Consider the following 23,554-nt stretch of genomic DNA (forward strand, 5'->3'; position numbering starts at 1 on the left):
TTTTTTCTTTATCGAGGTTCTTCTGGTCTCATTAACCTGCAGAGTAGCTTTACGTCCTTTTTTCCTTAGAGCAGGTGTACTACTTTTCAATAAGTACAGTATCTGTCGAAATATTGAGGCGATCACCAATTCTAGCCAAAATATAGGATTTTTCTCAGGAAGCCAACTGAACAACTGCTTGGGAATTAGATATCACCAAACAAGTGGTTTTACCTCATTTTCGCTTCTGTCTTAAATGATTTTCAAGTAGCAGAACCCACAGTGTAAGCTGAAATAGGAATTAGATCTTCACGACATTTTCTGATCAACTTCATTCTATTTAGTGTATAGCTTAATTGAGCTTATTTAAACAGAGGTCCAGATTCCTTCTATGTGTCATTGTTCGTGCGAAGCATGTATCTTTGAACGTTTGGATAACGGACGTCATCTACATTTGTTATTCTTGTTTGGCAAGTGAAGTAGATACTAGCACCATATTTTGTGTGTAGATATATGACGAATTTTTTGAGAACTTGTGGTGTTAGTTAAATATACAAATTCTACTGCGCATGTTTCGTTGTATTGTTAATTTGTGAACCTAAAACCCACGTTCGTAGCAGCATCTGGCCCAAGTGTAGGAGGGCTGCTCACTGTAAAGTACTTTGCATTTCACCTGTTTCCGCTTTTCTGATCTTTTCTGATATATATATATATATATAATATAGAACGGACATGACTGCACAGCAATTTTTTTGATTTTGCTCGCTTTGCAGTGGTCATTAAACATACGATAATTGTGAGTCTCGTAGGAAAAGATGATCTGGGCAGCCATTTTGTGTAACAGTTATCAAGCTTCATTTCTATCACTTCAATGTGCACGACAGTTGTCCGTGATGTTTGCTTCTATAATTTGCTGTGGGGCGTGGGCGACAACGCTGTAACGTTGTGGCAGACAGCGGCTAACCAGGCCAGTGCTATCCTTTCATTAGCATCCCATTCCACTGGATTTCAGTGTTGTTTCGCCTATGGCCATCAAGCCTCAGACTGCAGCAATCTTGAACGTAGTAGCCAAAAACGGGTTAATTATAACTACCTTGTTCATGACATTTCGACATGTGTTTTGCTGTGTTGACAAGCTTTTCGTTATGCTTCAACCTAGAGTACTGTCTGGACGCACGAGCTTAAGGCTAAGGAAAGTGGGTGCGGTATCCAAACAATAAATGTCAACAAAAGACTGGTTGTGCTGTCCTCCCACCCATCCTTATCCTCTTGAACGTGCCAGGTCACCTTCTCCTCATTCTGTTGATACTGGTTTCTATCTGTTCGATTTTCATCAGACTGCCTGTGCATAAGTTGAGCACGACGAGGCTGTAAGTGTAGCGCTCATTACACTTCGATATGCGCGGGCGGTGTTGGCTACTTTCACTCCGCCCATCTTCATATGTTAGATTACACTGAAGGTGATGTTCTCACAGTTGCATCTACGCACATTTGTATACTAAACAGAAATTGATTCATTTGTGGTTGAGCAGCTATTATCGCTGCTTAGATTGTTTAAGTACTGGTCCCAACAGATGGCTTGTAAATGGATCCTGATAGTGTTTTGATTTTTGTAGGATTATCGTAACATTGTCTTCTTTTGCTTCTCTTCGCTTCATTGGTGAGATTTCTTTTTGAAGCAAGTTGTTTTTTCATTGTTACAAGTATTCCAACTAACATCGTTTGTGTTTGTGTATTGACCTGTGTTTAACTTCTCCTTTTTCTCGCTGGATGTGAATCTGTGTGTACAGTCGGGTCAAAATGACTTGACTTTTAGTGCACTTGCATAACCGGTTGCACTCGCAGTTATGCGTAAGGTTCGCGCTCAGTTCCATAGTCCGACTAGAGTTGGCGACGGTACCACCGTGACTGCACCCGCTTACGCAATTGCACCACCAGTCAAGTCGTTTTGACCTAGCTATGGATTCTATGATGGTTTAAAGGCATCACTCCACGAATCTGAGGTGGTACGGATTTCAGGTGGAGTATTCGTATACGAGATAGTAGATTATGGAGAGAAGGGTGATTCCGTCCATTTCTTTCTAATTGCCGTAAAAAGGGCCCGGACGATACGGCTTCGAGCGATGCGGCGCGCTATTTCCTACAGCGAGTTCGATTGGAGCGCGCCAGCCTTAAGCACGGGCAGCACGTTTTTTACGGCAATTGGGAACAAATGGACGGAATCACTCCCCTCTTCATAATTTACTATGCCGTATACGACTACTCCACCTGAAATCCGTACCACTTCAGATTCGTGAGGCGATGCCTTTAAGGTGAAACGATCCGACCTCGAGAATGTTTCTAGCGAATTTACACTGGACTAGCCTCTTATTGTGGACCTAATCTCATCTTTTTGGTCCTGTGCATAATCTAATTTTCTTATCATTCGGTGCTACTGTTCAGTGAAGTCTGGCATCCTGCTGCCCTCTCAAAAACATAAAATGAGAAGAAGTCACTCGGCAGGAACATCTCCGCAATAAGCCGTACTTTCGTTTGAAGGCATCACCCCACGAATCTGAGGTGGAGTATTCGTATACAGGATGGGAGACTACGGAGAGGGGGGTGATTCCGTCCATTTCTTCCTAATTGCCGTAAAAAACGGCTTCATTCGTTTTGGCGCACCATTTTGTACAAGAGGTTCGATTGGAGCGCGCCAGTCTTGTGCGGCGCCGCATCTTCCGGGCCGTTTTTTTACGGCAAGAGCAAGAAATGGACGGAATCACCTCCCTCTCCGTAGTCTCCCATCCAGTATACGAATACTTCACCTGAAATCTGCACCACCTCAGATTCGTGGGGTAATGCCTTTAAGTCAGCTCGAGACGACCTTTGTGTCGAATTTAATCTTAAACTCATCTAATTAAAGACGTGTTTCGGTTTCCTCTGTATCTATGAAGATAACTCTACTTTAGCATTCGGCATGCCGGAGGGCAAAGCACCACATTTTCCGCAGCAACCTGTGGCTCGTCAAAATGACGATGGCTCCCTCGAGCTTGAATGCTTTCTTGACGCGTCTCCTCAACCAGATATCAAGTGGTTTTACGACAATGTGGGTCTTTCTGCTTGCTTTTCTCGCTTTTAACGTATATCTGATTTTTCCGGTAAACAGTGAGAGTTCTGCTATGCTACAGTTCTCCTCTGCTTATACTCTTCCCCTGGTCATCAAGTTGACTTGCTAAAACAAAAACAATGAATGCAAATTATTGAATTTAGACTTGCTAAAACAAAAACAAATGACAGTATACATCAATTCATACTTCTTTTTTTTAGCGATTCGCTTGTGCGGAATTTGAAAGCGCATCTGATACAGTATGTAGTAACGAAGTGCTGATAAGAAAACACTAATTTGAGCGCTCGTGACTGCGTAATGTCGAAAGTTTGACTGGACTGAAAGAGTTCTGTTGTTGACGCTGCTGAGAAGGCATAACTTTCCAAGACATAGGAATATGACGTGTGGTTCTTCAGCTTCGAAGTTGTTGTGAACTGTGAATCGCATATATGATTTCTGTACTTTAGTATTACTCCACTTTTTTTCTGAAAGAGAACAGGGGGCAAGATTCAGCCCATTGTAAAGCTACAACCGGCTGCGAGAGGTTCTACCTCTTAGTCCAATGATAACGCTGGGCGAAATTCAAACGCGCAGTGCTCACATCGACTTCTTTCGTTTATCAGAATGACTAGACTTAAAGATCATCATGAGATTACTTTTTTATGCAACTACGGGGACCGATAGTACCAAATACACAGGATAAGATGAGAAAAATGACAGTCAACTTTGTTTTAGACATTCCTAACGTAAATGTGAACATATATCCAGTAGAAGTTTGCTTTTAAAGGCAGCGTATCACGAAACTGACGATGTTGGGGTCTCTGTGAATATAGAGTTCGGAGTGTAGATGACGAGCATGAGCATGACCCTGCTCATTTCTCCGTAATCGTTCGGAAAACGGCATGAGAAACGGAACGCAGTTTGTTTCTACGATACACGTAAGCCTTTTGCACTAAGCACGCGCTTGAAACGGCGCGGTGGCGCCAGCGTTACGATTAAGGTGGGACCATTGTTAGTTCCATTTGGACTGGAGAGCTGGTCCTATTCGTCATTTCAATTTTCCTTGAGCTTTACTGTTTGAAATAAGCTCACAAATAATCAAGTACAGAGACAATGATTAGAGTGTATTTAAATTTGCAAGATATTACAAATGCACTCGGCTGTATATAAAGTCGATCAAAACGACATGAAGCACGGTGCATTTGCGTACGCACTGGAAACGGCGCGGCGGAGGCAACAGTTGGAACCGAGGTTGGGCAATCGCAAACTGCAGCGATGGGTGGTTCCAGCAAGGGTTCAAGGACGCTCTTAACCGCTACGCTACACCGCATCGTCTCGAGAGAAGCTGCGTACGCAATTGCACCGTGCTTCGTGTCGTTTTGACCCTACTATAGTTACGCACTACTGTTACGGTTTTCGTATTGAGTCGTTTCCGTTTCGTTCACCTTACATCTGTAGAGCCTTAAGATGTGATCTTCATCTCGGAACACAAGATTCAATATTTCCATGCTTTTCTGTAGATTGTATTCCAAAGCTCTACTACACACCCTACAAGCCTTACAAGTACAAGCTGTGTTAGCAATAACATTTGCTACGTTCACCACCGCTACAGTCATCCGACCAGTTTCACGTTTTCTGTTGAAGTAACACCAGCCTAAAAATCCTAGCGACTTGACGTCGATTCAGGAGGCTTTTTGAATCAACTAGTATGTCAGGATTGCTAGTACATTATTTTATAATTCATGGCCCACTATTAAAGAAAATTCTTCCAAAATTTGCTTGGTGAGGTAACTTGAGGTGTTGATATAACTTCCTTATTGCACCGTAGATTTTTGTACTTTCGTACTAACACTTATAAGGCTATTCGAAAATCACGGAACTTCGACTTGTGGGAGAACTTTGAGGTCGATCAGGAATATATCATTATTCTTGCACATTAGAGTTACCTGATACAGGTACAACGCGCATGAATTTGAACTTTTCACACCTATTTTTTCATCAATACCCTGAGTTTTTCCTAAACTTCTGTGCTCAAATGCAAACAAGATGTCGATTTGTCTCATTTTCATCGATTTGAAGAAAGCCTTTGATACAGTTGAGACCGAAGCAGTCATGGAGACCTTGGACAACCAAAGCGTCCCTACTCAATACATAAAGATACTTCGTGAATTGTATAGCAATTTCGCGGCCAAAATTTTCCTATTCTTAAATGTCATAATGATGTCATAATCGACGTGAAGAGATGGGTTCCTCGAGGTGACGAAATTTCACCCAAAATATTCGGTGGCACTCTCAAGAACGCGATGTGAAGATTGGAATGGAATAACATGAGTGTGAAAGTTGACGGCCGGCATTTACATCATCTTCGTTCCGCTGATGACATCGTTCTTGTAGTCAACATGATGAACGATCTTACCTCCGAGCTCGGCAGGAGGAAACGAGCGGCTTATGGAGCATACAAGAGCATCGAGAATGTAGTGAAGAGGACTAAGAACACACGGCTCCGTGCTCACCTATTCAACACCACTGCTCTTCCTGCTTTAGCCTACGCTTCAGAAACGGCGTTTGGCAAGGAGGAAAATACAAATAGAACACGAAGATGAAAGGGTGATGCTAGGAGTAACCGCAAGTGAAAAAAGGGATTCGAAGTTTACTCCTTCATCACCAATCGAAGACCACGGAGGCTGCCGTATGCGTCAAGGAAAGCAAAATTAGGTGGGCCGGACACATGATGCGTTTCAATGGCAATCATTGGACTAGATCCGTAAGCGACTGGATACCACGCGACATCAAACACGCAGCAGGAAGACCGCGGACCCGATGGTCAGACCTTTTTACAATGTTCTTCAAGGAAAATTAGGACGCTCTTCAAATTCCTCGCGAGAAAAAAAGCCAATAAGCAGCACTTGCGCGCGATCTTGACAAATGGAGGTATTGCTGGTGCCCACTCGAGCAAATCGATGGTGATCTGGCATTGTTAGGGAGCGATGTGTGCTTAAAATCATTCAAGAACTAGAAAGAAAAGAAAAAAGTCCATAAATTGTCCTAAAAGTTAGAAAAGTTTGTTAGCTGTTTTATTACATGCAGTAACTAGCATATGTAAAAACGTCGTGTGGCGGGTTTCCACTACCTCCACACAAAAGTTGGTCAAAGTGAGTGAATCGATAACTACTTGTCGCTTTCGCCCACCGTCCTTCAAATACCCCCGCAAGTAAGTCTTATAAGATTTAAGTGCTTGATGCGCAGTTTTTTTTTTCCTTGGCGTTCGCATGCGGAGTGGAATAAGTTCATAAAATAAGTTGTTGGTAGAAAGCTACATATACATGCGATCAAATCGTCGATCGCCACCAGAGGTCAAGTTTTGTCCAGTTCCTCACGTTACGAAAAGGGATTCAATCATCGCCTCAAACAACTTTCCACGTATCGCTCTCCTGGTCTTGCTTTTCATCGTCGTTTGCTACAGAGCTTAACATTGCTCCGTCTTACATTACAGATGTTGTATCGCAGATCTAAATGTACACTCTAGCTCGATATATGTACATGTTTATAGCTTGCTATTTCTGCAAGCAACATTCAGACTGTACAGTCAGGAAATATGAGACGCTCACACTACATTCGAATCAGCTATTTTGAGTTGTCTCTCTATCTTATTTTCAGCAGGATGCGTGTAAAGAGGGTCTCGTTGGAATTTTGAGCATGCCCCGATCATGTCTCTGTAGAGCAACTAGCGATGGAGCGTATCTCATGGAGATTTACAGTCGTTGCTATCTAAATAGCTGACTCTGCTTACCCACCACTGATCCTACTCTCTATCACTGGCTAGGATATAATTCACGTGTCATAAAATTGTCTTGGGGAATCAGACTCATCCACTAGAATTTTTGTATAAGAGTTTCAAGGGAAATTTCGTGATGTGAGGAGACCTCAAATTTGTATTTGTTCCGGAAAAAGCGAAATAAATCCTCATGTGAAAGATGAGAGGAAATATGAACTTAAAAAGACAAATTCTCTGGCGTATCAGTCCACTCGAAATGCGCCAATGCGTTTTACTGCAGTTTTTAATCGTTGAGGTTTTGGAACACGATTTGGCCTATACAATGACTTGGAGGGTCAGCCGATGATTATGTCAGTGTTTTTATCCTCCCAGACAAATCTACCACCAATTTATCGATCCCGAAGGGACGAAAGGCTTGGTTGGCACTAGGGCTGCTTCAAATTGCATCTAATAGCTCCAAATTACATATATGAATATCTTCGTTGATAACATGAACATTAAAGCTTTTAAAGTAACGGAAATGAGGATTATCAATATCTTATAAGTTCCAAGCTTTTTGTGGCCCAAGTTGTTTCCATGTGAAACATCCAATAATGTTTGTACCTGTGAAGGGATAGGAAGAAAGTAATTAAAAAAAAAACTGGTCGTATGGATGCCATATAGTTGCTTAAGAGAGGGATCTTCTGTATCTCCGACTTCTTAAGACAAAAAGTTTATTTGATAATATTTGCGTACTTGCTGAAGGTAACATCTCTAAAAGTTCGCTCTTTTCTCTTACTACCAGAATGCAAAATATCTTGTATTATTAAGTGCGCTCTTTTTATTCAGTTCATTCCGTAATTGCAACAACTTTCAACATTCTTCTTTTCATATTCCTCTAACTGTGTAGTTCTTTGTGTCACTTTGGCCACAAAAGCTAAGACGATTGTCTGTGTCTCCACGGGCGACTGAAGGGCGGCTTCGTCGAGACATGTCTCCTCGGGTATATCCACGGGACATGTGTTGTCTCGGAGGCTTCCGCGGAAGATCCGACGGGTATCGCTTTACCGTTTCTCCTTCCAACAGTACATTATTTTGCTTAGCAGCAACGTGTTCGACTCTAATTCGACGATTTGAGCCAGTTGATAAATGAAAACTGCACGAGTTATGATTGTTACTGAGAGTAGGAGGTGAGCCCGTAGAATTGACGCGTTCGAGTGAGTGAACCAACATCTAGTGTGTTCTATTCAAAATCCTCTATACCCGATATTTCCGTCTCGCTCGCTACATTTCAGGGAATTTGACTCCGTGCGCGCCGAAAACTAACTGTGTTCGACTATAATTGTTGTCATTACTGAAATGCTTTGACTTGTTTTCCCTTGGTTCTGGCACAATTATTTTAGCATTGGGAAAAATTCGTTGCAAATGAATTTCCTTAACACCAACAACACCTAAATCATTCAAAGGCAGCATAGCACGACCATGATAAGCTGAGGGTATACGTGGGGAAAGATAGAGGTTGTAGATTGCGGTGTCAGGGGTGGTTCCGCTCATCTTTTAATAATCGTCGTAAGACCGTTTGCTCCTACGAGGTACGTTGTAACGTGCCACCTTGCACGCATTTGGGTTCCCTGTGCTGCTTGTTCAGTGATTTTTTTAAAATAAGCAGTCGAGGAAAACTCACTGGCTTTCGACCGCTCGCTCATGGATGCGGCGCGTTGCATTTGAAATCGTCGTGAATTTTTTTGCTGCGTTTAGGGAGAGATGAACGGAATCTCTCCGGATCCACAATCTACAATCCATAGATGTGTAAGGGAGGACCTTTTTCAGGTGAATTGGATATAGCTCATAGGGTGCAGCTGAAGTGAACGGAGTCCTTTCGCCAACGGTCCAAAAGTGAAGAGAGTCCGTCCAAAAGTGATGCGAATTCCCTAACCACGTCAGATTCGTGGTATGCGGCCTTTAACAGTGCAACTATGACCTAAATCAGATAGTCACCTCTCTTATGACTTTTTTGGGCAGTTCCTACTTTTCCTACGTTCTTACTTCGCAGATGTTTCCATATAATATGTCTATATAATATGCCTTTGTCTGAAATATGAGTGTGCAGACTGCCCTATTTACAAAAAGGTACCGACGTAGTTAACGTTATGACGCCTTATATGCGTTATGAGCAGAGCTCTTATTAATTTGTAGGCTGTCCTGCTTTATCCTGGTTACTTCAATCCGAAATTCGACTTCTGAATTTCAGAAGGAAGTGAAGCCGGACTCCCGCTTTCAGTTCAAACTTGATTCCAAAGGAAACGACTCCTATTCGGCTATTCTCCAGATTAAGGTTAGTACATTGTATATTTTCTTTGCATTGAAATCCATAATCACTGCCTTTCATTTTGTTCTCTTCGTTCTTCTACGTGTTGATTTCCCTAGTTCGCAATAAAAGCATGCAGTGTACGAGAGATGAGTTCATATTTATGTGAGGCAGGCCGATAGGAAAAGAACAGTCGATAGGGGTGACTAGGTTTCTCAAACTTCCTTTATTGTTTATTCCAGAATCTCTTAAGCTACTTTATGAAGCAATGCCTGTATTGCTGAAAGTATTTCACTGCCTCAGTTGCGATGTCTTTCTTTGCCAAAGTAACACTTCTAAGAATGTGCGATCAAACATTTCAGAGACATAATAATAATAATAATAATAGAATTAATAATTATTCTTGCGCAAGAATTGTGTGGGGTGTTGCAATAACTAAATTAAAAAATACTATTTGAAACTCGAAGTCTTCTTCGTATATGTGCGAAGTCTCCGAAAGGCTGTGAAATTCTGCGAACGGGTTGCAAATAAGACACATTTCAGATTTACTTTGCACATTCATTATTATCATGTTATGATTAGTGCCTGAAATGCGTTGCAAAGAGACAGCGTTTATTACGTTTTCTTTTGGAAATGAGAGCAAAATGGAAACTGATTATAATGATTGAGTGGGCATAGTTTTGCCAGGCAAATCTGTTGATTGGTACATTTCAAAGGATGTATGTGTAATTGGAGTCAATTTGCCAGTTTTAGAAAGATCTTAAGAATAAAAAGTACTTCCCAGAATCTCTTTTGAGTTCGTTAGATTTACATCCCCAAATGACGATACGGTGAATATACTTACTTAATTACTCATTTACAAGGATTCCATGCGTATGGGGACCCAGCATCTTTCCCAGTCGTTCCTATCCTTCCAGTCGCCATCCAGTATGTCCTCAAGTTTCATAAGTGATGCTGGTGAGGACCCTGAGCCATATCCAGCTGAGTTTTTAGTTGGCCCATCTGTGCAGCGAATACATCATTTCATCTTGTTGATGGGCTCCCAGGACGTTTAGCATCTCATGGTATTCACACTGGTGTTATTTTAGTCTTTAAGTCTCAGAAAGCCTATATCAAGAGCTCTCTGAAGAGCAAGTAGCTTCTTAAACGTGGCAGTGGTGTCTACTTACGTTTCCGTTGCATAAAAGAGCGCTGGAATAACTGTCGAGTCAAACAGATAGACGCGGGGTTCTTGGTCCGTCAGTTGGACCATAGCTTCCCTGACGAACACGAATATTTGCATACGCTGCTCTCATCCTTATATTCACTTCTTCCTTCATGTTGCTCTCCATATTCATGTAACGTGTGAGGTACGGGCATGATGAAGTTTCCATGATTTGCGAGCCTTCTAGTTGTACTCCTCCCTCCTTCCAGCAGACGTTTTTCATGAACTGTGTCTTCTTTCCGTTTATTGGCAATCTATTTTCTTCCCTGCTTCGTTTAATTCTTTGAGCATTGTCTTTGCTTCTTCTTGTCTTCTCGAGAACGATGTCGTAAGCAAAACGAAGTTTTGACAAGATTTTTCCTTGGATAGGAACACCTCTGTCTTCACCAGTGATTTCAACAGCTTCAGCAAATACAGTATCGCCTTGCCGTACCCTAACCGGTATGGTGGAGAGGGCGATGGAAGAGCTGCATAGTAGTGGTGCTTGGTAGCATACGACACGTCCTCACATTGATCGCCCGGCGCTGACAATATTGCGTTCGTTTCTACGCAGACGAAGGCTTTCTCATGGTCGACGAAAGTTAGGACAAGAGACAGGCGGTATTCTCGGCAAACCTCTGTGACTCCTACACGATCTGGATGTAGTCGATGCAGCTGACGGGATCCAGCTTGTTCTTGTAGTTGGACTTCATCCAGCGTCCTTGATATATGCAGATCTTCACGAGGACTATCCTTGTGAAGATCTCAACTCAAGATAAGGCGCTCAGGATGCATATAGGACGGTAATTTTGAAGGTTCTCACAGTCAACTTTCTTATGGATAAGAACGGTTCGCAAGGTCTGGGATCCTTTATTTCTGAAGATTGAACGCTATATGCGCCGCTAAAGTTACATGGAGCGGATGGCTTCCTGCTCGAAGAAAGTCTGCTGGTGTAAAATCACGTCGGGGGTGTTTCCGAAGGAAGTATCCGTGGTGGAGCTTCACCAGCGGGGATAATCGGGCTTGATAACAAGAGACGAGCGCGAAATATTTGTGTAGAACCTCTCCATTATCATTTCCATCTCATGATGAAAAGAGGCGCGAAGCCCTTCTTCGTTCAGCAAGACTATCAAGGTGAGCGGAATTTTATACTCGCGGAAGTCCCTGCGGCAATTATTTAGATTTGTTTTGTTATTTAGATTTCTTTCTCATGCTGCTTCCAGAATTTTCTTCTGCCTCTATTTTAAAAGATCCTCCTGCAAAGTTTTTTGGCGCTCAGTGTTCGAAAAGAAAAAATAGCACGAAGAAGTGAGTGGAGGACAGCAGCCTAGTTAAACGATTGCCGTTTTCATTCCGGCTCACTAGTCCGAACCTTCCTATCCTGTGTTCCTCGTTTTGCCTTGAAGTTTTCGACAATGAATTTGCAAAAGGACTTCTTGTTGCGGATCACTTCCTCCAGTTTCTCATAAAAAGCGTCCAGTTAGGGTTCGTCAGCTGCTGATGTTGGTGAGTAGCAGCTGATGACGCTTATGGGTCACTCATCTGTCGCATGTCGTTCATTCTGATCTTTGTCTCTTGCAGAGGAATTTGACATGCTTCGCTGCTCCGAGAGGGGAATCTAGGTGAGCGTCTACGGAAACTGTTCTCGCGTTGTAAAAACAAAATCTGAGACGGTCTAAATGGCGAGTCGCACATGTGCCGCCTTGGTCCAGAATGAAAGCTGCCTGAGATTTATTCGCCTCTCATCGGTCGCCATACCGTCCAACATCTGGGAAGGGCGAGACCCAGAGTGCACAATACTGGGGCAGTGTGGCAGTGCTGGCGCGGGAGCAGGTTTTACACTAAACAGCTCTCCCATGGCTAGCTTAGCTTTCACCAGAGGTCGTCGCCAACCTACATGGATTTGGGGGCCATCTTGCAGACATTTTGCCAAGACGATGGTGAATCTCTGCAGTGGTTTACTCTTAGTTGGCCTTCGATTCCTGAGAACTCAGAATGTCGGAGTTGTGGAACTCCTCAGCTTCGGAGACACTGCTAAAGGACGTACCTCAGTTCTACATCGCAGTTCGAGGCCAAAAGTTACCTCTATGCCATTATGAAGCGCTAAACGGTTGTGGAGGGACGAATAAAAAGGATATAAAGTATTCAAAATTGATCTCACCTCATCTTACCACACCCATCAGAAAGTGTTGCCAATCTTTGTTGTTTCTCATTGTTTGCGCCACTTTGATAGCAGAACTATTCGGCGTAATTTTGCGTACATTAGAGGCCCTTCCAAGTTTTTTTTTTATAAGAATTTTCAAGGAATGACTTCGGTCATAGTGAGAAACGTGGGATTCATCTTATCTCAGTGTTGTTTTGTGAAAATCAGTCAGCTCAAATAAATAGGGTTTTCCTTCTAAGCTTTTGTTCCATTTCACATTGCGTAGTTTTCCAGTAATCTCTATTGTGTGCTGCTGGTCCACTGGTACATTCTCCTGTGCGAACCCAACTGACGGGCTTTTATTATTGCCTGAAGTTCTTTCTCGCTTCTTCGCTGAGGCATTTTGTCCCTGAATACGGCTCTGCGTAACATTCCCGATCTATTGCAATCGATTTCTCATGTTCCTTATCTTCCGAGACATGGCGTCTCGCTTGAAGTGGCCATCGACACCGAGTGACCCGAAGTACCTCAGATCGACATTGTCCGGGTGTTCAACGTGACGAAAAGTAGAGTTGTTACCAAAGTTCGGGTATTAGACCAGAGTATTGTACGTGTTCGGATTGGGTTTTTGCCGTATGCTGGACAACACCTTTTTGCTATGGTCCGTTTTAGCCGTATAACTGTGCAAATTATATGACTCGTTCGTACCCAGAGCGTATGTTGAAATGCTTGATTGCAGCTAGCATAAGGGCCTTCGCGAGCAGGTAGCATTCAGACTCGTATACGCGCCCCTCCATGCAAATATGAATAGGTAATTCGTAGGCGATAAATTCCGAAGTTCAAGATGGTTTTGCTACATAAATGCGTTTAATCCGAAAGTGTTCAATCGTTAGGGCACTACGAGGCTGCGATTAGGCAGAATAGAGGACGGAGTATATGTCAAGCAAAGAAGGGATGTGAACAAGTTTCTCGTGAATTGCAGTTGAGCAGTTTTTGAAGATGTTCCTTTCATAGCACCCCATTCGCGTTAACTCATATAATGTCAGGATTTGTGCTTTTTTGTTCATATGTTTATAGGTTTGTCTTTTGTAAAAGAAAATTTTAATTTAGTTCTCCACCTCCATTAAACTACCGGACCGAGGAAGTCATGGGCGTTCTTTTTCCAAACTTAGGCATGCGCATTGAAATAAAAAGTGTTGACAATATTTTCTGTAACTTTTGATAGAGAATCTCTCACTCTACAACAGAATACTAATCTGGCTTTTCAATTTTATTCATTATTATTTTTCATATAATTGAAATGGGGTCACATGGAAAAGGATCTTTTTCGACACCATCTTTTCCCCGTCTGATCGAAATCATAATGCTGGTAAAGCTGCTTATGAGATTTCTGCTGTGTACGAAGTATATTGAATGAACCATGAAAAAACTTCAAAAAGAACCAAAAAAAAAACATGAAAACACATGAAAGAAAAACAAAAATTTGAAAAACTTACCACGGCATATTGGAAAACTTATTGAACGTTGTGAGGAGAAACAGCGGAGTGCATTTTAATTTAGTGCTTGTTTCTTGCTTCAAAAAGTTGGTGAAGCAATAATTTTCTCTACATCTCACGATAACTGCTCGCAAGGAGTGTAGTCTGTCTTTGAGGTCAAAATTCCCTTCCCTGGAGCATGAGAACGTCGTTCGTTACTTTTGAGCATTACTTCTCCACACAACACCAATCTCACTTTCAGCGGTCTCGATTACATGCAAGGACAGGTGGTGCCGAAAATGATTCATTTTGTCCACTTGGCACTCCAGTTTAATTGATCCAAAGAAAAGAAGAATCAACAAAAATTAGAAAGGAAATTAATACACTGCTGTGGTATAGAGCGATTGTCTACAAAATGTTATATAATGTTCCGTTAGTACGCTCTACTTTTATGGGCATTTTTAAGTTTCAAAAAAAGTCAACGACATATCCCTTGTAGCGAAATTGTCACGAAATTGACCATGTTGAGGTCTCTGTGGGACAGTATGGAGTTCGGGTTGTATATTAGCAATATGAGCGTGCCCTAACTCAATTCTCCCTAATTCTTCTGGAAAAAGTTGTGGGAAACGTCTTTATTTCCTATTCCATTAGAACGTCCCACTCATGCGCATGCGTCACTTAACGTTCACGTCAATTTCGTGATATACTCCCTTTAACCTAATAGGTAAAGTAATACGCACTTGTTTTTCTGGCATTGATAGTGTGATTTGATATCATTCAGTGGCCGTTGCCTTTGCTGGAGCTTACACTAGTTCCATTTTTCCATGACGAGCATAAGGGTTGCTCAGCGGTTTTTCTTCTCGCGACGGACTCGAAGAGGATCGTATTTTTCTTTGAAGAACTTCGTGAAGAGGTCTCACCGTCGGGTCAGCGGGTTTCCTGCGCTGCGTTCGACGTCGCCTCTGGTCTAGCGATTGTCGCATCACTTGTCTGGCCCACCTAATTTTACTTTCCTTGGCATACTTGGCAGCGTCTCTGATCTTCGATCGGTAATATAACAGTGAACTTCGAACCCCTTCTTTAACTTGCATAAAGTCTTGCTAGGATCACCCCTTCACTTGCGCATTCTGTGACGCTGATCGCATTTTCCTCCCGCTTGCGAAACACACAGGTTTCTGAAGCGTAGGTCAAAGCACGAAGAATGCCGGTGTTGAATATTTGAGCACGGAGCCGGATGTTCTTAGTCCACTTCAGTACATCCTCGATGCTCTTAAAGGCATCACTCCACGAATCTGGGCTGGTAAGGGTTTCAGGTGGGTTATGCCTATACTTAGATACTTAGATGGCCCGTCTTCACTGGACGTGCGGGCCCCAGCATCTCTTCCACTCTCTTCGTTCCCTCGCCATTGTCATCCAAGATGTTCTCAAGCTTCGTGAGTGACGTTGGCGAGGTCCTTCAGCCGTATCCAGCTGAGCTCTCAGCTGGTCCATCCGTGTAGGGAACACGTCACCCCATCTCGTTGGCGGTCTCGCTCGAGGGCGTTTAGCGTCCCTTGAGATCCACTCTAGCGTTCTTTTAGTCCATCTATCGTCGATTCTTCTCATGATGTGACCGGGCCATCTATGTTTTGCTTTCGACACATATTCCGCTGGGTCGCAAGACGGGACATTCCTCTTAAATCGGAGCTACGAAGACCAGCAAGGTGTTGTGTGCGCCGGTTAAACTTCAGGAGACATCTTACAAGGGCTTTGTGGGTAGTAAGCAGCTTCCTAGACGTGGCCGTGGTGTCTGCCCACGTCTCCGCTGCGTAACAGAGTGCTGGAAGAACTGTCGAGTCGAACAGATGGGCACGAAGATCTTGGTCCGTCAGTTGGTTCGTAGCTTCCCTGACGGCTGCGAATGCTGCCCATGCTGCTCTCATTCTTCTAATCAGTTTTCCTTCAAGTCGTTTTCCATATTCATAGAACGTCCGAGGTATACGTATGACGAAGTTTCCATGATTTGGGAGCCTTCAAGTTGTACTCCTCGGTCCTCGCAGTAGGCGTTCTTCATGAACAATGTCTTCTTTCTGTTTATTCGTAGTCCAGTTCTCTTCCCTGCTTCGTTCAATTCGTTGAGCATCGTTTCAGCTTCATTGGTACTGCTCGAAAAGAGAAAGATGTCATCTGCAAAACGAAGGTTCGACAGGATTCTTCCGTTAACACGTATGCCCCTTTCTTCGCAGGAGAGTGATTTCATTATCCATTGCAATGCAGCCGTAAACAGCTTCGGCGATATAGTATCGCCTTGTCGTACCCCCTTTCGAATGGGTATGGTGAGAAGGCAGTGGAAAAGCTGTATCCTAGTCGTGCATCGATCGTAGCAGTTGGCTAATGTCCTCACATACGACGCGTCCACACCTTGATCGACCAGCGCTGACAGTATTGCATTCGTTTCTACGCTGTCCAAGGCTTTCTCATAGTCGACGAAGGTTAGAACAAAAGGCAGGCGGTATTCCCGGCAAACCTCTATGACCCTCGAAGCGGTCTGGATGTGGTCCAAGCAGCTGAACCCTTGGCGGAATCCAGCTTGTTCTTGAGGCTGAGCTTCATCCAGCGTCCTAGATATGCGCGTGAGGATGATCTTGGTGAATACTTTGATTAACACGCTCAGCAGGCATATCGGACGGTAGTTCCGAAGGTCCTCTCGGTCACCTTTCTTATGGATAAGAACGGTTCGCAAGGTCTTCCACTGGTCTGGGATCCTTTCTTTCTGAAGGTAAGATGTCATGTGCGCTGCTAAGATTACATGAAGCGGATGGCTACCAGCTGAAGAAAGTCTGCTGATATAAAATCAGGTCCGGGGGCTGTGCCAGGTTTCATGCTCTTGATAGCGACTCGTACTTCCGAAGGGAGAATCCGTGGTGGAGCTTCACCAGTGAGGATGATCGGGTTTGACACAGGAGTTGATGAACGGAAAAGGTTTGAGTAGAACCTCTCCGTAATGATTTCTATCTCACGACGAGAAGACGTGCGAGTCCCATCTTCGCTGTTAGCGGAATTTTATATTCGCGGAGATCCCTGCGGCACTTCTTTAGACTCGTTCTTCTTTGTGCTGCTTCCAGAATCTTCTTCTGCCTGTACTTCGAAATATCCTCCTGCAACGCTTTTCTGCAGCCAGTGTTTGCTACTAACCGCTCAGTGTGCGATGCATTCTGATCAAGCCTCAAATCCCTTCTTCTTTCCAACAATTCCTTGATGGTTTTCGAAATCCGATCCAAGTTTGTCGTGCGCGACTTCGAGGCACGCTCAGCACAGGCTCGTAATCCTCTGAGCAGCATCTCGTAGTCCACGTTTGGGTCCTCCTCGATGTGCCAGTCACCTTGGGACAAGGAGTCCTCGAGTACGCAATCTTCGTAGACGACTTCTTTTCTCCTTCGTTGCCGATAGCAGATGTTCTTTTCCATCGTGTGGCTAAGTCGTATTTTCGCACGAAGGAGACGGTGATCAGAACCGCTACAAAAGGATGGTACTACTGAGACGTCAAGTGGACACCACCTCCGGTTGGTGAGTATGTGGTCGATCTCTGCACGAGTCGCGCCATCGGGCGATTCCCATGTCCACCGACGATGATCTTTTTTCATGAAAAGAGAGTTCCCATGAAAGAGGCGAGCGGCGGACAACAGCCCGGCGAGACGATTGCCATTTTCATTCCGGTCCTCTAGTCCAAATCTTCCAATCCTGTATTCCTCTTCTGTGGTCTTTCCTAGTTTTGCGTTGAAGTCTCCGACAACGAATTTGTAGAAGGACTTCTCGTTGCGGACTACTTCCTCCAGCTCCTCGTAAAACGCGTCCAATCCCGAATCATCAGCTGCTGATGTTGGTGAGTAGCAGTTGATGATACTGATGGGTTTTTGGCGCAGAGGGCGGAGGCGAAGAATGGCCAGACGAGGTGACAGGATCTCGTGAGAATCGACAAGATGGACGACAGATGGGTGCACAACAAAACCAACACCGCCTACATTTCGCGACGGAACCTTCTCTCCACGAATGACGAGTGTACCGTCATTCATCTGTCGTACGTCGCTCCTACTGCACTTGCTCTCCTGCAGAGCAGTCACGTGGAATTTGATACGCTCTGCAGCTCCGAGAAGGGCATGCAGGTCAGCGTCTGTGGAAACTGTTCTCGCGTTGTAAGTACACAGTTTGAGACAGTCTCCATGGCGAGTCGAGCGTGTGTCGCCTTGGTCCAGAATCAGTGACGTCCTGAGCAACCTGAGATTTGATCGCCTCTCACCGGTCACCATACCGTCCGACGTCTGAGACGGCAGGGCCCAGTGTGCAGGGTACTGAGGCAGTGAATATGCTGGAGTAGCAAAAAGATTTTTCCCCAAACTAAGCAGTCATGCCGCGGCGAGCTTAGCTTTCACCACAGGTCGTCGCCCAACCTATATGGATCAAGGAACCACCTTGCGACATTTTGCCAAGACGGTGGTGAATCTTAGCAGTGGTTTACTCTTAGCTAGGCTTCCGATTCCGAGAAGTCGAAATGTCGGATGTGTCGAACTCCTTCTCAGCTTCGGAGACCCTGCCGGAGGACGAACCTCCGCTGTGCATCGCAGTTCGACGCCCAGTGTCACCTTCACGCCACTATGAGGCGGTAAACCGCTGTGGAGATATACCTGTACGGGGTCTTAAATTATGGGGAGGAGGGTGATTCCGTCCATTTTTTCCTTAAAAAAAAAGCAAAGGTAAAAAAGCGGCCCGGAAGATGCAGCGCGTGCACAAGGCTGGCGCGCTCCAATGTTGAAAATAGCTTTTCGAACGCTCGAGCCCGCATCTTCCGGGCCGTTTTTTACGGCAGTTAGGAAGGAATGGACGAATCACTTTCCTCCCCATACTCTATGACTCCATGTGACGCCCAGAGCCCACCTGAAACCCGTGGGGTATTTCAGCCCAGATTCGTGGGGTGATGGCTTTAACCTAGTGATGGTGATATTTAAGTGAGGTTTGCTTCTTTAATTTTTTTTTCGAGGTTTTTGATGCTATGTATATTCTCTCAAACTCCTCTCCCGTGTCAAATCCCGATTTCGTTCCAAATACTTCACGCAAAAAAAAACACTTCGTGAGCTATAAGGTTGCCCCACATGCAGTTCCTTAACACTACCCAGCCACCAATATTTAGAAATACTGCACAGCGTATGGTCTCATTAGCTTTGGGAAATAGGAGAACAAACTGACCAGTCTTACCAACTATTGGGGGTGGTGAACCACTGTGTTCTTGCAAATCGTCACCCAAGGCGAATGAGACTACACACTGTGCAGTATCTCTAAGTATTGGTGTCTGGTGGTGTTAGAAAACTCCATGTGGGACAAATCGTATAGCTCACAGCGTGTTACAAAGTCGTTAGTAATTGATAAGAACTCATTTTTTTTATTCATGGATGGATTTCTGGCGGAACTCCGGAATGCCTCAAATACCTTCCTAGCAGATATTTCTTCCTCATGGCCAAATCGTACACTTTATTTCAAACTAGTTTCCATGTGTCATCATGTCTCTCATTCTTTTGGCGCCCTAATGATGTCATCGTGTTTCCAGCCTTTTGCCAGCCAAGTGCTCTTTGATATGCATGCTCAGCATCCTTGCGGTTTCTTCAATATAGATGTCATTGCATGTCCAGGCATTCTATCCGGACGGTTACTCCTATCTCCAGTTTTACCGTATGGACAAACAACGCAATACTCCGATGTACATTGCCTATTGCAGAGACTACTGCAAACATACTGTCGCTTGGTGCTGTCGTGAGGGATGTTCAAAGTTAACAATAATAAGTGCATTATTTTCTAAATCTCATGTACAGCATCATTTTCCTTCCAATTACTGTACACAGAGTCTTAATTTGCAATTATTCCTCTACCTGCTCTGTTTAATTCTCCCTGATTCAGCAATTTCGATAAACTCTCATTTTTTTATTTCTATATTTCTTTGTAACTGCGTAGTTCTTTGCGTCTCTATAACAGGGGTTGCTTAGGGGTGGGTTTTTATTCTGTCAGACAAGTCTGGTATCAGTTATCTACCCTGGAGTGGTGAGAGGCTTGGTTTGGACTAGGGCGGATTCAAACCTCCGATTGATCATGTTTCAGCTACAGCTGAGCCTCTTACCGGCTGCGCTACACCACTCCTAGCAGTGGAACAGAATGCTCAGTAATTTTGCAAAGTAAAGAAAATGATTTGTGTGAGATGACAGCTGTTTCACAGTCATAACTGAGGATAGGTTGATAAGCGGCCGTTGGTTTTAAGTACTTGGACGAAACTATAATTGCAAAGCAGGCTATAATTTGCTATATTTGTGACTTTCTTTGGGCAGTCTCGATCTCTTGGCTATCCGGCATACTCAGTAGATACATGTCTTGGAGGCATTCATGGAAAAGACACGGGTGCTTCATTAGCATTCCTCAACCGATGCTGCTTGTGTATGATAATCGATAGTATGCAACCCTGGAATGTAGCGGAAGAGTGAGCTAAGGGAAGGAAGTTGTGCTACACACGCCGTAAAGAAGCTAGTGTTCCTTATCATATTACAGTTGCACGATAAGGAATTGTGTGCAAGAAATTGCAGCGAAGGAATCAAAATTGGATTGTGATTACAATGGCTGCAGATATCATTTGCTTCAGAGAGTTTTGTGTATGAGTCTTGATTTGTCAACAAATTTGACGTAAGCTTTGGAAGTACCAGGTCTCTGCAAAATTTATGATGTTAGCTTCTGCTTGTGGTTTTCAAACAGCTTGATACCCTGAATTAAAGATTGAACCAAGCAATATATCGTTCAGGATCTTGCTGACAGCGATGCAGGAGGCTATCGTTGCGCGATCGTCAATCCTCATGGGAAAGGAAACGCGAATTTTAATTTAAAGCTCACAGGTGCGTACAAACATATAGTCGGGTTAAAACGACATGAAGCACGGTGCATTTGCACAAGCGTAGCGGTGGAATTAGCAGTTAGAACTGAGGAGGACGGTGATAGTAAGGGTCTTTCACTCGATCCTAACCGCTGCGCTACTCCGCTCCTCCAAGACGACATGCCATATGTTTTTGACTGATGGTTACACAAATAATGCAGCGCGCTTGCTTCTTCATTATTTAGTTGTTGTTATTCGTAAGGCATACTGAATCACCTACGATCTCTTTTCTTTTCTCACTTGTAGAAAAAAGGATTTTGTCATTTGCTTCAGTGGAGAGGAATCCATCCACATAATTTTATAGTTTCTAAGCAGCCACTGGTGAACTACAAGTTTGCGGTGGTAGGACCAGTGTCCACGAATATTCCTTCCTTCCATATCATATCCGCAAATTCTTCGAGTTTATCGTTGTGTATGGTTGTATGGTTATTAGTAGTTCTTGAACAGTTGCGGTTTTTCATATGCCATTCGCTCGCATTGATCACAGTAACGCTTCCCACGTTTGTATTTAGAAGTTTGCTAAAGATACTTTCCGCTCAAACATTAGCCAGAAGTTCTCGCGGAGATACAAGAATGACACATGATTTGCTTCCTTCCATGATAGTTTTTAAAAGTATCTGAGGAACTTATCAGTCATTGCAGTTCGACTAGTTTCGTAAAGTCATGATGATCAGCCTCATTTCCAAGGCAATACAATTTCATCACAATAGACTGCACTTCTTCGTAACATAGTGTTCCGTTAGAATTGTGCATTTTCAAACCTTTGCTTTTAAGAGAAATGAGTCCTTTTTTTTGTGTTTGAAGTGCTTTTGAAGTGAAACGAGTTTGAAACAAAAAACAATGAAATGGGAAACAGCGGTAGAAAACATGTAGTTTTCGAGGTGCAAAGGGAGTTGGATGAGGGGGCTTTACATTACTATTATCAAGAACTTCTTGTACGTGACGAGCACAGCAAATTTATTAAGGTAAAACACTGTTTCGTTGTCCAAATTCAGATATGTGCATAAAAATGAGCATACTAAAGTCTTTAGCGTAAGTGGGTTTAGGGTAGGTGTAGAATAGCAACGCATGCTGAACTCGAAAACAACAACAGTCATAGAGATTCTAGCAAAAACAATGCATGTCACTCAGAACTCCTCATGCTTCGAAAATTGATGATATCCAGCTTCCATTGCTCTGATAGGTTTCCAGGAGTTCAATTGCAATGATGATCTTCAAATTCACTACGGTTTTTGGACAAAATATTAGGTTCTTGTCGAGTTGAACCCGAATTTCTAGGACTTTCATGAGCAATAGTAGAGAACGTCGCGATACGTCATACATCGCATTGTAAATTTATTGTTAAGACACTTAAGGCTGAAAAGTTCTGAGCGGTGGCTTTCGAATTCGTGTGTTAGGATATGTGCACTTCAAAAGGTATTCAACAATGAACCTTGTTCACTACATTGTAGGTTTCTCTTCTCCTACTTTCGTAGAGAAACCACAGATATCTTCGCGTGATGATGGACAAGTAATGGTCATGGAATTTCGCGCTAAGTCAATTCTCAAGCCGACTTTTGTTTGGCACAAGGTTTTCTTCGAATTTTTTTTTCTTATAGGGATATTGTTCCTTTTTAGTGTGCTGTTATACTGACCTATTCTGTTATACTGTATCATCGTGATAACCTCCCTTTACGATACTGATTGTGATAAACAGGTCTTTTATAGGGTGATGAAATTGTGGCTCAGTCGGATAGAGTGAACATAGTTTTGAGGGAAGAGGCCAACCAGATCTACTATGCTGCTCTAGAGATCAAGGCTAGTTAGCACTTTTTTCACCTGCTGGTACTTGAGCACAATTTTAAAATGTTGCTTTCTTTGCAGGAACCTACGAAAGAGAAGGATGCTGGCCAATTCATATGCACGGCTAAGAACGATTCTGGAAAGCTTACTGCCACGTTCACCGTGAAGTTTGAAGGCCCGTTTTTCTGCTGTATTAAACATCTTGTATGAACTAAAATATCATGTTATAGTACCACAAGGAGCTCCTACTTTCACTCGAAAACCTCAAATTCTCCAAGTCACCTCGGATTCGGGTGACCCAGCCATAGTTTTTGACATTGGGTATCAAGCCGACCGCAATCCTGAGGTTTATAACGGCATTTTCAACCAAGAACTGCAATCATACAGTTTTTACAGGTTATGTGGATCAATCCTAAAGGAAAGAAAATGAAGGAATCGACGCGAATCCGCTTCCTCACTACTCCGGACGGACCTAACAATACCTTCACTGCCAAATTGGAGCTCAAAGTATTTGTCCATTCATTGGAAGGTTGAAACGAATATCCCAAACTATTCTTTAGAACTACAAAGCGAAGGATTCGGGAACATACACATGCAACATTAAAAATGAGGCTGGCGAGGCAAACGTTGAGCTGACGCTAAATATCGAAGGTACAATATTTACCTACTTCAAGTATTTCCAAGTGCGAGTGACCAATTCGGGGCTGAGGAAATATCCTTTTATTTGTTGCTTTGCGTTTTCATTAATTGTCCATATGCTATAGATCAAATGGGTAAACTAACAAACAGGCCATAGTGTTCCGGGTTCTTTCGTAAATGTTGCTCGGAAATGCTAGCTCTTAATTCTATTTTTTTTTTTTTGAGGACCAATGGACGACGGAGGTGATGATGGAAGCGAAGCTTAA

General features: G+C 43.4%; 5 protein-coding genes across 6 annotated transcripts; 2 read left to right on the forward strand and 3 right to left on the reverse strand.

Moving 5' to 3' along the window:
• Positions 1 to 1,004: 1,004 nt before the first annotated feature.
• On the forward strand, positions 1,005 to 14,930 carry RB195_023980 (uncharacterized protein; the record flags this gene model as incomplete). 2 transcript variants are annotated; one of them, XM_064211608.1, is made up of 5 exons in its annotated part: positions 1,005 to 1,057; positions 1,596 to 1,639; positions 2,928 to 3,064; positions 9,070 to 9,153; positions 10,044 to 10,181. In XM_064211608.1, 5 exons carry the CDS (start codon positions 1,005 to 1,007, stop codon positions 10,179 to 10,181), a joined length of 456 nt encoding a protein of 151 aa, XP_064067488.1. The 2 variants fall into 2 exon arrangements, with proteins under 2 accessions (XP_064067488.1, XP_064067489.1); XM_064211607.1 differs by lacking the exons at positions 1,005 to 1,057; positions 1,596 to 1,639; positions 10,044 to 10,181 and adding an exon at positions 14,709 to 14,930 and having other exon boundaries at positions 2,936 to 3,064.
• On the reverse strand, positions 10,335 to 15,849 carry RB195_023981 (uncharacterized protein; the record flags this gene model as incomplete). The annotated part of the gene is made up of 6 exons (XM_064211609.1): positions 10,335 to 10,764; positions 10,827 to 11,030; positions 14,735 to 14,967; positions 15,038 to 15,251; positions 15,315 to 15,601; positions 15,670 to 15,849. 6 exons carry the CDS (start codon positions 15,847 to 15,849, stop codon positions 10,335 to 10,337), a joined length of 1,548 nt encoding a protein of 515 aa, XP_064067490.1.
• An 8-nt stretch (positions 15,850 to 15,857) lies between these two features.
• RB195_023982 (uncharacterized protein) lies at positions 15,858 to 16,697 on the reverse strand (the record flags this gene model as incomplete). Its single annotated transcript, XM_064211610.1, has 1 exon — positions 15,858 to 16,697. The coding sequence occupies one exon, from the start codon at positions 16,695 to 16,697 to the stop codon at positions 15,858 to 15,860; it is 840 nt and encodes a 279-aa protein (XP_064067491.1).
• Positions 16,698 to 16,917: 220 nt separating this feature from the next.
• On the reverse strand, positions 16,918 to 18,213 carry RB195_023983 (uncharacterized protein; the record flags this gene model as incomplete). The annotated part of the gene is made up of 1 exon (XM_064211611.1): positions 16,918 to 18,213. One exon carries the CDS (start codon positions 18,211 to 18,213, stop codon positions 16,918 to 16,920), a length of 1,296 nt encoding a protein of 431 aa, XP_064067492.1.
• A 242-nt stretch (positions 18,214 to 18,455) lies between these two features.
• Positions 18,456 to 23,554, forward strand: RB195_023984 (uncharacterized protein; the record flags this gene model as incomplete). The annotated part of the gene is made up of 9 exons (XM_064211612.1): positions 18,456 to 18,566; positions 20,739 to 20,829; positions 22,319 to 22,437; positions 22,575 to 22,664; positions 22,731 to 22,824; positions 22,880 to 22,995; positions 23,046 to 23,156; positions 23,210 to 23,300; positions 23,514 to 23,554. 9 exons carry the CDS (start codon positions 18,456 to 18,458, stop codon positions 23,552 to 23,554), a joined length of 864 nt encoding a protein of 287 aa, XP_064067493.1.

This window comes from Necator americanus, chromosome X (genome assembly GCF_031761385.1).
Source record: "Necator americanus strain Aroian chromosome X, whole genome shotgun sequence".
NCBI lineage: Eukaryota > Metazoa > Nematoda > Chromadorea > Rhabditida > Ancylostomatidae > Necator > Necator americanus.